Source organism: Barbus barbus (assembly GCF_936440315.1).
Source record: "Barbus barbus genome assembly, chromosome: 42".
In the NCBI taxonomy this organism is placed as follows: domain Eukaryota; kingdom Metazoa; phylum Chordata; class Actinopteri; order Cypriniformes; family Cyprinidae; genus Barbus; species Barbus barbus.
The window spans coordinates 5,186,764-5,203,903 of NC_136720.1; the positions used below are offsets into that span (position 1 = coordinate 5,186,764).

The 17,140-nt window shown below is 38.1% G+C and overlaps 1 protein-coding gene across 1 annotated transcript in view; it reads left to right on the top strand.

Annotated features, from left to right (window-relative positions):
* The window catches only part of LOC306861465 (uncharacterized protein), a gene marked incomplete at its 3' end in the record, with an annotated part of 50,780 nt that overhangs the window by 8,841 nt on the left and 24,799 nt on the right, over positions 1-17,140 (top strand). Inside the window, exons 5-6 of the mRNA XM_079403716.1 lie at positions 1,331-3,196; positions 7,315-7,488. Of these exons, the coding sequence (XP_079259842.1) occupies positions 1,331-3,196; positions 7,315-7,488 (2,040 nt within the window). The remainder of the gene's footprint in view (positions 1-1,330; positions 3,197-7,314; positions 7,489-17,140) is intronic.

The window sequence follows — 17,140 nt, forward strand, 5'->3', positions numbered from 1 at the left end:
TATAGGAGTCACCAGTTGACAGGTATCTGAAATTATTGACATTATAATGTTCAGTAAAATCTAACAATCAGTACAAATAAAACAGCAAAACTTTTAACCACCTCCAATTAAGAAACTGATGTGTGGGCGGGAGTGGGGTAAAGCCATGTATGGGGTATATAGCCTACCGTGTGTGTAGCCTATGAAATAAAAGTAGATTTTTTTTTTTTATCACATTTTATTTCAATATAAATCACCCACCTCAGACAAATTGCCAGACGCTCCATTGAAGAAACTGGCTCTCTGTAATTTGTATGGATCCTTGAGATTCTAGGTCCAACTCTGCTCAACAAGTTGTCTCACTGAACTGCTCACTACTGAGCCGAAAGTACACCTGGAACCGGTCGCTGTGAAAACGGAGCTCCTTTGCAAGCCTGAATTCCCCAAACTGTTCTCTGGACCTCAGGGTTTCATGCACCCACAGCCTCTTCTTTCTTGCTGCTCTCTTTCTTCTTATTACTAGCAGGGCTACTGCTATCGCTCGCTTCTTAGCACGGGACAGATACATGTTTTGCTGCTGACCGAAAGGTGGAACAACAATCCAATGACTAGACGTATAGTACTCCCCCTAAAAATTTTGAAAACTCCGCCTACTTCGCTCTGGCGAGCATAGCGCAAATCGCCTTGTATCTGAAGGGCTGCGCTGAACCCAGCGGCAGGTGCAGCGCATGCCGCGTCCTGTGTGAAAGGGCCAAAAGAGGTGCGTGCGCGCTGACCACGCGCCATTGTGGCAGTACCAGCGATCACAGAGACTAGCTAAGGTTTGTCAAAGAAGTCGCTAGATTTGTCGCTAGTCGCTTTTTTGGAAAAAAGTCGCTAGGGTGGTTTGAAAAGTCGCTAAATCTAGCGACAAAGTCGCTAAGTTGGCAACACTGTGTGAATGTTGGTGTGAATCGGTTTCATTTGAGATTATCCTAAATATTCATTCTCATCCATCATTGTCATCACCTGTATATGCATTAATAGTGTCTTTGTGAAGATTTCAGTTTTCAGCAGTGAGGCAGATAGTTTTATTCTCATTATTTAGTAATTAAGGAGACATTTTAGGTAAATAGTCAATAGGCATTTTATAAGCAAACGAACATGGAGAGACTAAAAAAAAATCACTAAGTGGCATTTGTAAAGCTTTTTCTAGCTGATCTTGAATAGTTTCTGCATAAACATGGGCCTATAGAGCTTTTTATTGTCTTAACTTGTTTTAAGAATGACACGGGTAACTTTACTAGAAGATATTGCTGCTCATGCTCTCATTCAGTCTGTCTCATTCTTCTTGTTTCTGCTGTGTGGATAGAGATGATCAGACTGGAGATCTGCAGAAGGAATCTCACCAATCAGTAAATGATGAACTACAGAGAGTCAAAGACCAACACAAAATTAACATGAAGAATAAGTATGAGAGATTATGTGAGGGAGTCAAACTTCAAGAGAATAAAACTTTCCTAAACAGGATCTACACACAGCTCTACATCATAGAGGGAGAGAGTGAAGGGGTGAATGAAGAACATGAGGTTTTACAGATGGAGAGAACAGCCAAAACACAACACTCACAAGACACCTCAATCTACTGCAATGACATCTTTAAAGCCTCACCTGAACCAGGATATAAGAAGAAGAAGAAGAAGAAGATCAAGACTGTTCTTACTAAAGGCATCGCTGGAATCGGAAAAACAGTCTCTGTGCAGAAGTTTATTCTGGACTGGGCCGAGGGAAAAGCCAATCAGGATGTCGATTTCATGTTTGTGCTTCCATTTCGAGAGCTGAACCTGATCAGAGATCATCAATACAGTCTTCACAGACTTCTGCTGGACTTTCATCCTGAACTTCAAGATCTGGACTCAAGAATGTATGAGGAGTGTAAAGTTGTGTTCATCTTTGATGGTTTAGATGAAAGCAGAATTTCACTGATGTTTTCAGGGACTTCTAAAATTTCTGATGTTACTAAGATTTCATCAGTGGGTATGTTGATATCAAAGCTCATGAAAGGAGAGCTGCTTCCCTCTGCTCTCATCTGGATCACCTCCAGACCAGCAGCAGCCAATCAGATCCCCTCCAAATACATCAACCGTCTCACAGAAATTCAGGGATTCAATGACCCTCAGGAGGAGGAATATTTCAGGAAGAGAATCAGTGACCAGCATCAAGCCAGCAGAATCCTCTCGCATATCAGAAGAGCAAGAAGCCTCCACATCATGTGCCACATCCCCGTCTTCTGCTGGATCTCATCCACTGTGCTTCAGAAGCTCCTGAAACAAGATGACAGCGCAGAAATCCCTCAAAATCTAACTGAAATGTACATCTACTTCCTGCTCACTCAAATAAACATGAGGAAACAGAAGTATGAAAAGAGAGATCGAGGAAAACTGCTGCAGTCCAAAAGAGAAGTGATTGTGAAACTTGCTGAAGTGGCTTTCAAACAGCTGATGAAAGGTAATGTGATGTTCTATGAGGAGGACCTGATTGAGAGCGGCATAGACGTCACTGATGCCTCAGTGTATTCTGGGATTTGCACTGAGATCTTTAAGGAGGAATCTGTGATTCATCAGAGGAAAGTCTACTGCTTCATTCATCTGAGCTTTCAGGAGTTTCTGGCTGCTTTCTATGTGTTTTACTCGCATCTGTTAAAGAAAATGGAGCCACTGAAGTTGTTTCTGAATGATAAACATGAGAGGTACAGATCTGAAAAAAAGCCTTTGTGTGAGCTGCTAATATCAGCAGTTAAAAAAACTCTTCAGAGTAAAAACGGACACCTAGATCTTTTTCTGCGGTTCCTGCTGGGGATCTCACTGGAGTCCAATCAGAGAGTCTTACAGGATTTTTTGACACACACAGAGAATAGCTCAGACACCATCAAAAAAATAAAAAAATACATTAAGTACAAAATCAAGGGAAATAGCCGTCTGTCACCTGAACAATCTATCAGTCTGTTCCTCTGTCTGCTGGAAGTTAAAGATCAGACTCTTTACAGAGAGATTCAGCATTTTGTGAAATCAGACAAACACTCTGAGAAGAAACTCACTCCTAGTCACTGTTCAGCCATTGCCTATATGCTTCAGATGTCAGAGGAGGTGCTGGATGAGTTTGATCTCATGAAATATAATACATCATCTGAGGGAAGACGGAGACTGTTACCTGCTGTGGTAAACTTCAGAAAAGCTCTGTGAGTATCCATTCATGTCATTACATTCATTTATGTCATCACAGAAGAAACACTAATTCATCTATCAAACCATGACCATGTTTATTCATTGAATAAAAAAAAATTATCCTATGAGCATTGAAGCATAAAGTATATACAGTTTTTTTCAACTGCTTACACACATTTTTGCACACACAAAATGCAAAATGCCTCACATCTCTTGCAAAACGAAGCACTGCATTCAAAATATCACAAACACATCTCAAAATCAAACATTTGTCTTACGTTGCAAACACCTTTGCCATAATATTATATTTTTGGATATATCATGTTCACAGTTTTTCAAAACCTAGGCAGATAGTCAGTGTATGGTTTTGCTGATTTGGTGTGTGGTTCTGGTGTTTGAGTGTCAGGGTTCACAAATTGTGTGACAAGTTTTTATTTCTTTATTTAGTTGACAGGGACATTGTACATTAATAAAACATTCCAGTAAATGTACCAGAATTAGCTATTTTTCACCCGTAGTCCCTGGACAAGATGTTACAAGTCACACTAAAGAAAATGTAATAAAAAATACATACTAGGATCAAATACAATATAGGATCAATTAAAAACAATGCAAACAAAATACAAACAATAATAGGATAGCTAGCAGATATAAGTTTCTAGTGTTGACAAATCTGAGTACTAATTAACCAATTCTTCAGTTGAACCCTAAATAAAGCATGTGTGTCTAGATCTCTTATAGTTGTCGGAACAGTATTCCATTCTCGTGCAGCTTTGACAGAAAAAGCACTGACTAAAATTACTTTGCCTAAGAGGTATGATACAGTCTCCTCTTAATGCGCCTCTTGTAGAGCGATAATCATAACTGACCAAGAGGGGGATAAACCATAAATAATTTTATACATCAAGCATATATTTGCATACTTAATCATGTTTTCCCAACTTAAATTATATTTTTTCAGTATTGGACAATGATGAGAATGTACCGATTTCTTATCGAAGACTTTAAAACGAAGAGTCTTTATACAAACGTACACTTAAGAGTCACTGAACTTACCTGAGACAAGGTGGTTAAAAAGTAAGTCGTGAGAAATAACCATAGAATACATATACATTTTAGCTGCCTCTAATGACATGTAATCTCTAATAAACTTATAATAAGTATTCCCAGATATTTATATTGAGGCACTACCTGCAGCCTCACCCCCGACACGTAAACATCCGGCTCTTTAATAATACTGTAGACTTAGAGAAAAACATACATACTTTTTTGGACACATTTAGTTGTAAGCAATTCTCTTTTTTATTCTCATAATACTCACATTAACCATATAATTCGTAAGTTCATTTGCAACCTGTGTCAGACTATTACCATGTATATAAATTACTGTATCGTCGGCATATATTTGTATATTAATGCCAGGACATGCAAGATGAAAATAATTGATATACATAGCAAAAAGCATTGGACCCAAGATAGATCCTTGCGGAACACCAGTTGATGTACCTAAATCATTGGATAGGTGATTTTGTACTCTAACTCACTGAAATCTATCTGATAGATATGACTATCCAGTTAAGTGTATGTGATGAGAAATTAAAACAAGATAACTTAGACATAAGGATTCTATGATTAACGGTGTCAAAGGCTTTCTTTAAATCAAGGAACACTGCTCCACCACCTTTATCTCAGAAAGTTTTAATATTTTCTATAAAAAACTATTTGCGGTTTCCGTTGAGTATTTTGCTCTAAAACCAAAATGCATTGGATGCAATGAAAATGAACTACTACTCAAGTAACTGCTAATCTGTTCTGCAAATAGTTTCTCCTTAGAAACTAACATTAGAAACAGTGGGTAAAATACTAATGGGCCTATAATTATCCATAGAAAGGGGATCTCCACTTTTGAATATTGGAACAACAATCGCTGACTTCCAAACACTTGAGAAATTGAAAGATTAATAACTTTAGTAATATGTTTAATTAGGGCCAAACTAGACTCTTTGAGCATAACAGCATCCATGCCATATTTATCTTTTGCTCTAGATGATTTAAGAGATCTAATTGTTGTCATAACATCAGAGTCACTAACAGGCCTTATTCTAAAAACAGGCTCCACTGTTGTAACTGGAGCAGTCACTGAGCTAGCACATAGATATCCTCAGATAGCTCTGTGTGTAGGAAGGGCTACCAGAAGGGGGACCGACTGAAAATACCCAGACCACAGGGAGTGGGCTGTCTACTTACAACCCAAAGAGGGGAGACAGCACTGTCTAGGTAAGGGCTCAAGGAGACCGCTACTTAAAAACCCTAGGTAGGGGAGCAATCACCGAGCTAGCACATGGCTATCCTCAGATAGCTAGGCTGTAGGAAAGGGGACCATTGCAAACAACAAGACCACCAGCAGTGGGCTGTCTAATTATAGACCCCAAAATGGAGACAGCATTATCTAGGCTTTGCTCAGGAGCTAGTACATAGTTATCCTCAGATAGATCCTTCCGCCTATCGCTCCTTCATTAACTTTAAGTTAATCGACAACGAATTGTGACTCCCCGAATATAGCTCCACCCGTGATCTTGCACGCTCTGAGCTAAAAACAACTGAGTGCTCACACTTCATCGTTATGGCAACACGAGCATTACCCGCAGCAAAAGTATTATCCGCGGCATCAGGCAACCCGATGTAAAGGGTATGCGGACACTGCAGATAAAAATAATCGCCGCAAGCTCGAGATAAAACCGCGCTGCGGCAACGGCCCGAGACAAACACTTTGCCCCGCATCCCTCGGGAATAGAAACAAGCGTGAGCGGAGCATTATCATTGCGACTCATCACAATGAGCATGTAGACGCCAAAACAAGGACAGAAAAGTCAGAATATGCCCTCAAGTGTTAGTATCCAAACACAGAGGCACACATTCCTTAAAGCGCTGCTCGACTCACCAGGATGATGCTTCACACATGAACAAACAGACGGCTCCGAAGACAACAAAAGTTGGTGACGTATTCAGCAGGTGCCCTTTTATACTTTCTGGTACCCGCCTATGACGTCATGAGCCAAGTAATTGAGTGTTATGGGAAATGTTCCCGGTTCCGGTTGACCTAATTAATGTAGCCAATCCTAACAATCCTTTAACGGATTTGAATGATAGAAATGCCATAGTGTATTGTGTAAACCAAGTTAAAGAGAGGGGTTTTTAATCTAGATTTAAACTGACAGTGTGTCTGCCTGCCGAACAGTATTAGGTAGATTGCTCCAGAGTTTGGGCGCTAAATATGAAAACGATCTACCGCCCGCAGTTGATTTTGATGTTCTAGATATTATCAAATGGCCAGAGTTTTGAGATCGTAGCGGGCGTAAAGGACTATAGTGTAATAAGAGCTCACTCAAGTACTGAGGAGCTGCTACATTTTGGGCCAGCTGGAGTTTGTTTATTAAGCACGAAACCACCAGAGCAACCACCCAATAAAGCATTACAATAATCTAACCTTGAGGTCATGGACGCACGAAATTAACGCTTCTGCATTTGTCATTGAAAGCATAGGTCGTAATTTAGACATATTTTTGAGATGGAAAAATGCAGTTTTACAAATGTTAGAAACATGACTTTTGAAGGAAAGATTGCTATCAAATAGCACACCTAGGTTCCCATCTGATGACGGAGAATTAACAGAGCAGCTATGAAGGATTGCACAGTGTTCTAGGTCATTACATGCAGAGGTTTTTGGCCCTATAATTAACACCTCTGTTTTTTTTTCAGAATTTAGCAGTAAGAAATTACTAGTCATGCAGTTTTTATATCAACTATGCATTTCGTTAGTTTTGAAAATTGGTATGTTTCGTCAGGCCGAGAAGAAATAAAGAGCTGAGTCTGTTATCCTCAGTCATTTAGTGTGTGATGCCTAGTTTTTCTCTGTAACCATTTTGAAAATCAGTAAGTGTATAATACTTAGCATTTTAAAATCTGTTCAGGTTTTAAAAGTTAGGTGATAAGAGGTAGTAATAGAAGTGTAGTAACGATGATGAGGAATCTCCAGCTGCATTTCATCACACACTTATGCATACACAGAATACAGAAAACATGTTTTTAACCAACCATCTCCTCTTTATTGCTCTGTGTCATCCTGTTATAGACTTGCTGGATGTGGTCTCTCTGATCAGCAGTGTGAAAGTTTGTTTTCAGCACTACAATCATCAGACTCCCATCTGAGAGAGCTGGATCTGAGTAACAATGACATACAGGATTCAAGAGTGAAGCTGCTCTCTGCTGCACTAAAGAGTTCACACTGTCAAGTGAACATACTGAGGTTTGACTTTCACGGTTACTCATTCACTGTGTTCAAATACTATAGATAATCTTACTGACTATATTAACCCTTAAATGCATGAATGTTTGCCAATCATTATTACATATTCGGGTCTTCAGCGACCCGGACCTATATATCCAGCACAGATGGATCTCCAACTGCTGCAATAACAAAAAAAAACTGTTGATTTTTTAAGAACAATAAAAAAGAAGAATAAAATAAAGCATATTTCGTTACCTTCAATTTGAGTAGATGATTTTACCATCGCTGTCATCGTCAAAGCGCACTTCCACAGTACATTCAGCATCTGCCTCATATTCACGATCCCAAGCATATTCTCAAAACGAACCTTTTCAATGACTTCATATTCAATATTTTTTTCACTGGCAGCTTATTCAACACATCCACCATCAAGTGGAAGTGACATTTATATTTCATTGCATACAGTAATTGCTCTGTAGTAAAGCCATCAGATATGTAAATATAGTTGCGCAGAAACAATACTTAGACATTTACATACCTCGGGTCTCCAGCGACCCTATACACTTTTGACAAAAAATGTATCAGAAAACTGGCATTCTTCTATATTTTACTATTTGTTACTTGTTATATTGTTTATAATGAATAGATTGAGTAATACTAAGACAGTTGATGTCTAACTTAAAAAAAATGAAGGAGGGAGAGGGTAGAGAATGATGTACCGGGTGGCTAAAGACCAAGGTATGCATTTAAGGGCTAAACATGTTCTCCAATAATATGATCATAGCCAAAAATCAGAGCAAGGACATCTTGAGGCTGGAATACACTGCATGACTTTTGCCCAGATTTTTGCTTTTGATTTTTACTTTTGCCAAACATGTCAGAGCCAGTCTACAGAATTTGTGAAAGTAGCAAGATTTCACAGAAAATCACATAGTGTGTAAATTTTAAACTTCAAACTGTAATTCCATCCAGTCAGAGAATATCAAACATGTTTGTGTCACGGTCCACGGACACACCAGGCACTCCATTCGCACACACACAGTGCTCACTCTCCTTGTAGTTCTAATCACCTGCAGCTCAACACCACACTCATCAGCACTTCTACAAAAGCCCTTCTCACTCCTCACTCACTCAGTATCTGGTCTGATACAGACTCATCCTCGTTTTTTGCTACCCTGTGGATCAGTGGTTCCTGGAGGACCCCTAGCACTGCACATTTTTTATTTTTTATCTAAAGCCCGGCTCACACTGTGCGATTTTGGCCACGATTTGGTCGTCTGAGACAAATTTTGAAAATCCTAAAAGATTCCTATAATCCTAGGCTAAAATCGGTTGTCTAGATCGCTGGTTTGACATGTTCACCGACAGCCAATTAATGGCCGTTGCGATCAATTTTTTCCTCCGATTAAATTCTGGCAGTGTCAGAAGATTTCAGACACTTTCCTGCAGTGTGACATCTCCTACGACGACCGTCAAACCAAGAACCAATAGGAGCACTGAACTTGATGACGCAATTAGCGCGACAACTTCAAACCATTCATTATTTGTAAAAAGAATATATGTACAAAGTAAAGTTTACTTAAAGTTTATTTATTAAGGGGCAGGATGTTTAAACTCGAATAACAAAATTACCTCAAGTTCGCTCTGTAGAACTGGAAGTCCATAAAGTCCTCTTTTGCCCAGCCATGACTTGCTCCACACACGTCGTCTTTTTCGGGTTTTTTTTTTTTACATCAAGGCATGTAATTAATAAAACTAACGCTACACGTTGCTGTTGTTTGCTAGCTACCATTATAGCGAGAGAACGCGGGTCACGTATTGATGACGTAAAACTCCGGACAAGTCTTCTTGAGTACGTCCGTTTTTGTCGCGTCTTGACTGTCGTACAGTCTGACATTAAGACAAATGAGATCCTACAGTCTGACATGGGGAACATGTTCGTACAGTGTGACAAGCAACAATCGCAAAAGACTATTAAAAATCGCAGTGTGAGCCCGGCTTAACACACAAATTTAAGGTCTTTGAGTATTTACTAACGAGCTGTTGAATAAGGTATGTTAGATTAGAGAGACAACTAAAATGTGTTGTGTTAGAGGTTCTCCGGGGACCAGGACTCGGAACCACTGCTGTCAATTATTCTGCCTTTACATGCTCATAAACTTCCTACTTCCCACTTCTGAAATTGTAATTACGAGTTTGTCACGTTCAAGTGCTTTGTTATTATAAACAACAGGGATCATGGTGGATGGGCCATTCATGAGTTCATTCTTGAATACATAGAATACGCATCAAATGGTTATTTATATACAAAACTACACATGAGGGTAACTTCAGGAGAAAGCAATTTAGATGTTGTAGGAAAAACTAAATAAGATTGTACTACAGCTACTCTTACAGTACTAGTTTCTCTCCTCCACCATGTTTAAAGTTAATGGCCCACCCAACTAGGAAACTTGGGTATCAAATTTATTTCTGAGCTTCCCAATTCGACTTGAAATGCTGTTCATGCCCAATTTCCAACTTATATTTATAAGTATCCAATATCGCGTGAAAGCAGCATAACTAACCTATTCTCCTAGTACCTCCAATGACTGTTGTCCTCTGTGTTATTACTCCTGTCCAGTGATCTTCCTGTATACCTCTCTGCTGATCAAGTGATCTTAGTGTCAGCTTGTCTTTACTCCCAAGGTCCCCAGTGTGTTAAATCCTAGATTCTGTTCCTCAAATGATCTGCAGTGTGCTTCTACGATCTCCTCATACTACTGTTACCAGCCCTTCAACATTGTCTGCCTGCCACTTACCTTCATTTTCTGTGTGTGCTCACTTAAACCACATCATCTTTGCATTTGGATTTCTATTACAGTTTGATATTTGGAGCTGATTTTAGAATGCATATTGTAGTGTATTATGTGCCTTTACTGACACTACTCACCTTTAACTCCCGTTGCAATCTGTACAAGTTATATTGACCTTCGTCTTTCCATCCAAATGCAGTTTGGAGAAGCACATCTACTACTCCAGTCAGCTCCTGTACATTCCCGTTTGTTTTCATTTGTCATGCATCCCTTATCAACGAGAAGCATGTTTTGTTCAGAATGACTTGAGTCTGTTATCCTCAGTCGTTTAGTGCATTATGCCTAGGTTTTTTCTCTGTAACTATTTTGAAAATTAGCAAGTATATGAGTATTTTAAAATATTTCCAGGTTTTAAAAGTTGTGTAGTGTATTTCAGCCTTTAATTAAATTTGTTTGCATGAGCAAACGTCCTCATTTCTGTCTACATGCAGTTTCTGTCTACATTTACAGACTATTTTATGAAATGAACACCTCTATAGCCACATTTACACTACATAGATTCTGGTGTTTCTCTGATTCCTGACACAGATCAAATTTTTAATGTGTGAAAACAGCACAAAACACTTTTCCATGTCTACAAGTTTGATAAATTAATATTATTTGATTCTAGTGATTCTATGGCATAAGTAAAAGTTGGTCAGAATGTGTCATTTAAGTAATTTAAAGGGTGTTGTGAGTTAATTCAATTTTTTCTGTTCAGATTGGTCAACTGTAATCTCACTGGTCAGTGCTGTGAAAGTTTGTCTGAAGCTCTACATATATCAAACGCCCATCTGAGAGAGCTGGATCTGAGTAACAATGACCTGCAAGATTCAGGATTGAAGCTGCTCTTGGCTGGACTGACGAGTTCAAACCGTCAACTGAACATACTGAGGTATTTAGGAACAGAGATAAAGATTCAACGTGAATTTCCACATGAATAGAAATAATCAGTTTCTATGGAGCCATTCACATCAGCCACATTCACAAGCCAACTTGCATATATAAATGTGTATGTGCAGCAAGCCTGAGAGCATTTACTGCACATATTTGTGTACAACACCAAAATTAATGTATTTTTTTGCTTTTTTAAATTATTTTTTTATTTGCTTTTAGAACAGGACAAAATAGGACATAAAACGGTACAAAATAGAAGAAAACAGTGCTGTATATATAAAGCAAGTCTGACAATAAACAAACAAATTAAGCCAAAACAAAGAATTTCAATTTACATATAATTATGTAAAGTGTTTGTATATACACACACAGTATATATATATATATATATATATATATATATATATATATATATATACACACACACACACACACACACACAAGTAGATTATTCTAGAGAGGGGTTAATGGGTTATATTAATCTTTGATTTAACTGTGGATTTAATTTGTTGATATTGAAAGAACTGTTCTCCCCCAAGACCGTACCTCTGGATTAATGTTTTTCTTGAAATTAATTATGGAGGTCGGTGATTCCTTTTTGTTGCCCAGATGGAAAGTTGATAGGTTTATTGCTTAGTTGGAAATGAGGGTTGTGCCAGATCAGGGTGTGCAGTAATTTTATTCACTTCCCACCAGGCTGTCAGAGTCCAGGTGATTGTAACATTCTTGAAGTAGTACATTTTCTTAATTGAGTTGGGTAAAAAAAGTAAGGTCTGCTACAGAGGTGTTATTGCATTGATTTTGTTCCAGATCGATCCAAAAATTTGTCTGATAGTTGGTTTGCTAAAAAGTAATATTGAACATTGAGGTTCTAGGCAACCTTGTTACCAGATTTACTAAACAGGCCAAATTAGCATTAGAGTGTAATTCCATAAAAGCGTTAATGGGAGGGAAAAATTCTGTGTTTCTCTGATACCTGACAGATCAAATCTTATGTGTGAAAACAGCACAAAACACTTTTCCATGTCAACAAGTTTTTTTGAACACAGACGCAGCCAGATTGTTTCCATAATGACCAGCAGAATCTATTTTGCGTCTGAAAAGGAAACTCCTACAAATACATACTGAATAAAGCCTGGCTCACACTGTGCGATTTTGGCCACAATTTGATTGTCTGAGACAAATTTTGAAAATCCTAAAAGATTCCTATAATCCTAGGCTAAAATCGGTTGTCTAGATCGCTGGTTTGACATGTTCACCGACAGCCGATTAATGGCCGTTGCGATCAATTTTTTCCTCCGATTAAATTCTGGCAGTGTCAGAAGATTTCAGACACTTTCCTCAAGTTTCCTGCAGTGTGACATCTCCTACGACGACCGTCAAACCAAGAACCAATAGGAGCACTGAACTTGATGACGCAATTAGCGCGACAACTTCAAACCATTCATTATTTGTAAAAACAATATATGTACAAAGTAAAGTTTACTTAAAGTTTATTTATTAAGGGGCAGGATGTTTAAACTCGAATAACAAAATGACCTCAAGTTCGCTCTGTAGAACTGGAAGTCCATAAAGTCCTCTTTTGCCCAGCCATGACTTGCTCCACACACGTTGTCTTTTTCGTTTGTTTTTTTTTTTACATCAAGGCGTGTAATTAATAAAACTAACGCTACACGTTGCTGTTGTTTGCTAGCTACCATTATAGCGAGAGAACGCGGGTCACGTATTGATGACGTAAAACTCCGGACAAGTCTTCTTGAGTACGTCCGTTTTTATCGCGTCTTGACTGTCGTACAGTCTGACATTAAGACAACGGAGATCCTACAGTCTGACATGGGGAACACGTTCGTACAGTGTGACAAGCAACAATCGCAAAAGACTATTAAAAATCGCACAGTGTGAGCCCGGCTTAAGATCAGGCACAAAAATAACTGTCCACACCTTTTCAGCGCTAATTTGTCACTTGCATGTCTTTAGTAAAACCTGACAGTACTATTTTAACACCAAAAGACGGTTTGCGCTGGCGAAAGCTGTTAGTAAAACTAGCTCATATCTGGTGTCTGAATAATGTTTGGTTTGACTGTACATGCAATGAACACTGAGCTATGTAAATATCCTGTGATTAGCAATTTGTTTGCTTTCACAAATATTCAAGTTTGGACTAGTACAGGGGTGTCAAAACTTACTATGTCCTGCAGAGTTTAGCTCCAACTTGCACCAAAGACACTGCCTGGATATTTCTTGTAAGACTGAATACCTTGATTAGTTGGTTCAGATGTGTTGGATTAGGGTTAGAGCAGTGATTCTCAACCCTGATTGATCCTGGATCCTTTTATATCTCTAGTCATCAAACTAGATGGGAGTTACAGTTCTTATCACTTGACATCTGTGATTTCATGTACCGTTTTTGAACTAACATCTCCATGTTTAGTGCATAGCTGGGAGCAGTGTTGCCAATTTAGAAACTACCCGAGCTACCTTTTCAGACTACCCTAGCAACTTAAATATGTAGAAAAACTGTTACGTTTATGGACATTTCCTGTAACCCTAAAACATTAAACGCAATGCTTAATTTAAAATACAGGTAAAACACCTGTGAAAAATCAATATGGAAAATTCCTTCATATACACGGAACAAAACACGATACATTGTGCCCTGTTTTATGGATTTTTAGACTAACATATTAACTAACTACAAATACACTGCTTAAAATTATTATTGTTTAAAATCTGGGTGTCTTGCACTGTTGGGGAGTAACTAGTTACATGTAACTAAATTACGTAATTTAATTACAAAATAAATGCGATTGTAATCTGTTACAGTTACTGAGAAAAAAATGTGTAATTAAATTACAGTTACTTATGAAAATATTAACAATTACAAAGGTTACATCTGATTATTTCTCCCCCCCCCCCCCCCCCCCACACACACATCCACAGACAGATTTAATTGATTTCTTTCATAAATTGCATTAACTGCTCTAAAATATGAGACAATGTTTCAGGTGTTTAGGACACAGAATTGCTTATTCGATAACTGTTTCATTTCTGTTTTTATTTTTATTTTTTAAGATTAACTGTTTTTTTCCAAGACATTGTTTGATGCCAGTGTTTCCTGTCATAATTTGATTTCAAAGACAGTATCAAAGCTATTAAACTATTTCTTGTTATGATTTTAAATCTGTATTTAACCTCAGAACGATCACAAAGTGAAAAGAGGTGTTGAAGTCTGATTTTGTGGTGGCTGTGCTTTAAAATTAATTTATTATAATCTTAATTCAAGTGAAGAAGGATTCTGAAAGTGTTGAGAACTACTATAAAGTTAACCCTGCCTAGTTTACATGTTTAACAAATGATTAACAATTGAAAACATTAGAAATTTAGAAAAGTAATCAAAAAGTAAATGCATTCAGTTACATTACTTTATTAAAGTAATTGAAATAGTGACACTACTTATTACCTTTATTAGGCTTTCAAAACCTGCTAGTTATCAGCCAAGAATAACAACAAACCAAGTTAGCTAAAAAAATAAAATAAAATAAAGCCCAGAATTGCTTTTCTGACGGACTGATTTGACAAACACTGTTAACCATTTGTACATTCTCTAACACGCATATTTTAGACTCGATTCATTTAAAAAAATAGTAAATTCCATCATGTCCTCCTGTTTTTTACCTTAATAAAAGTTATAGGAGCATTAAATAGTTAATAAAGAAACTTAATTCTAATGTTCATTATATTAGCATTAGCCGTGCTTATGCTAACGATTAACGCTGCTATAATGGCAATGTTTATTTCAATCCGACATTCAAATTAAAATATGGAATAGTAATCATAACAGAAGATCTAAATATTAAATGAAACTTACCTGCTTGAACTTGTGTCGGCCTTTAAAGTGTTTTGTTGTTTTTCCTCCTTTTGATGTCGCAGTGCAATTATGAAGAGAGCGCATCTGCGCACCTTTCAGATAGTGCAGCAAGAACCTGGTTGACCGGGTACTCGGTACCACTGGTACTTAAAGAAACCTGGTACCGTGACGTTTTCATTTTTTTAGTACCTTTCATATATTTTAGATTCATTACATGTAAAGTAAAACATTTCAAAAGTTTTTAGTTTTAATTTTGATGATAAGAGCTTACAGCTCATGAAAGTCAAAAATCAGTATCTCAAAATATTAGAATATTTGCATTTGAGTTTCATTAAATGACCATCCCTACAGTATAAATTCTGGGTATCTCTTGTTTTTTGAAACCACAATAATGGGGAAGACTGCTGACTTGGCAATGGTCCAGAAGACGAACATTGACGCCCGCCACAAAAAGGGTAAGTCACAGAGGGTCATTACTGAAAGTTGTGGCTGTTTACAGAGTGCTGTATCAAAGCATATTAAATGCAAAGTTGACTGGAAGGAAGAAATTGGATAGGAAAAGGTGCACAAGCAACAGGGATGACTGCAAGCTTGAGAATACTGTCAAGCAAAGCTGATTCAAACACTTGGGAGAGCTTCACAAGGAGTGGACTGAAGCTGGAGTCAGTGCATCAAAAGTCACCACGCTCAGACGTCTTCAGGAAAAGGGCTACCAAGCCACTTCTGAACCAGAGACAACGTCAGAAGCGTCTTACCTGGGCTGTGGAGAAAAAGAACTGGACTGTTGCTCAGTGGTCCAAAGTCCTCTTTTCAGATGAAAGTAAATTTTGCATTTCATTTGGAAATCAAGGTCCCCGAGTCTGGAGGAAGAGTGGAGAGGCACAGAATCCATGTTGCTTGAAGTCCAGTGTGAAGTTTCCACAGTCAGTGATGATTTGGGCTGCCATGTCATCTGCTGGTGTTGGTCCACTGTGTTTTCTGAAGTCCACAGTCAACGCAGCCATCTACCAGGAAATTTTAGAGCACTTCATGCTTCCTTCTGCTGACAAGCTTTATGGAGATGCTGATTTCATTTTCCAGCAGGACTTGGCTCCTGCCCACACTGCCAAAGGTACCAAAAGCTGGTTCAATAACCATGGTGTTACTGTGCTTGATTGGCCAGCAAACTCGCCTGACCTGAACCCCATAGAGAATCTACTTGGTATTGTCAAGAGGAAGATGAAAGACACCAGACTCAACACTGCAGATGACCTGAAGGCCGCTATCAAAGCAACCTGGGCTTCCATTACACCTCAGCAGTGCCACAGGCTGATTGCCTCCATGCCACGCCGAATTGATGCAATAATTCATGCAAAAGGAGGCCCAACCAAGTATTGAGTGCGTAGAAATGAACATACTTTTCAGAAGCCTGGCATTTCTGTTTAAAATATCCTTTTTTTATTGATCTTATGCAATATTCTAATTTTCTGAGACACTGAATTTTGGGTTTTCATTATCTGTAAGCCATAATCATCAAAATTTGAAATATTTCACTCTGTGTAATGAATCTATATAATATATTGGTTTCACTTTCTGAAATGAGTGACAAAATATTTACCTTTTTCACGATATTCTCATTTTTTGAGATGTACCTGTATATACTGAGAATTTTACTGTGTGCACATGAACTGAACAGCTCTGTTCATGCGTACTGATGTTTCCTTAAATGTCACTGACGCACATGAGCTGAACAGGTTTAACGATTTGTTCATGCAAACTGATGTTTCCTTAAAGGTCATTGACACAGTGTAATGAACCCTGATGTGGTCAGTCAAGGGGTAAATGGCAGTAACATTAATTTGGGAAGAACACACATTTGCAAACACATAATGCAACTAGGTGAGGAGATAGATGAGATACAAGGCTGAACTGAACTGCAATCAAACGTTTTATTTATATATATTAGAGCTGTCAAAATTAGTGTGTTAACGCAGACGATTATCTTTTTCAGTTTAACGCATTAAAAATATTTAATATTTCTGTAATCTTTAACCTTGCAACAGCATCGCTTGTATTTATTTGATTTATATTA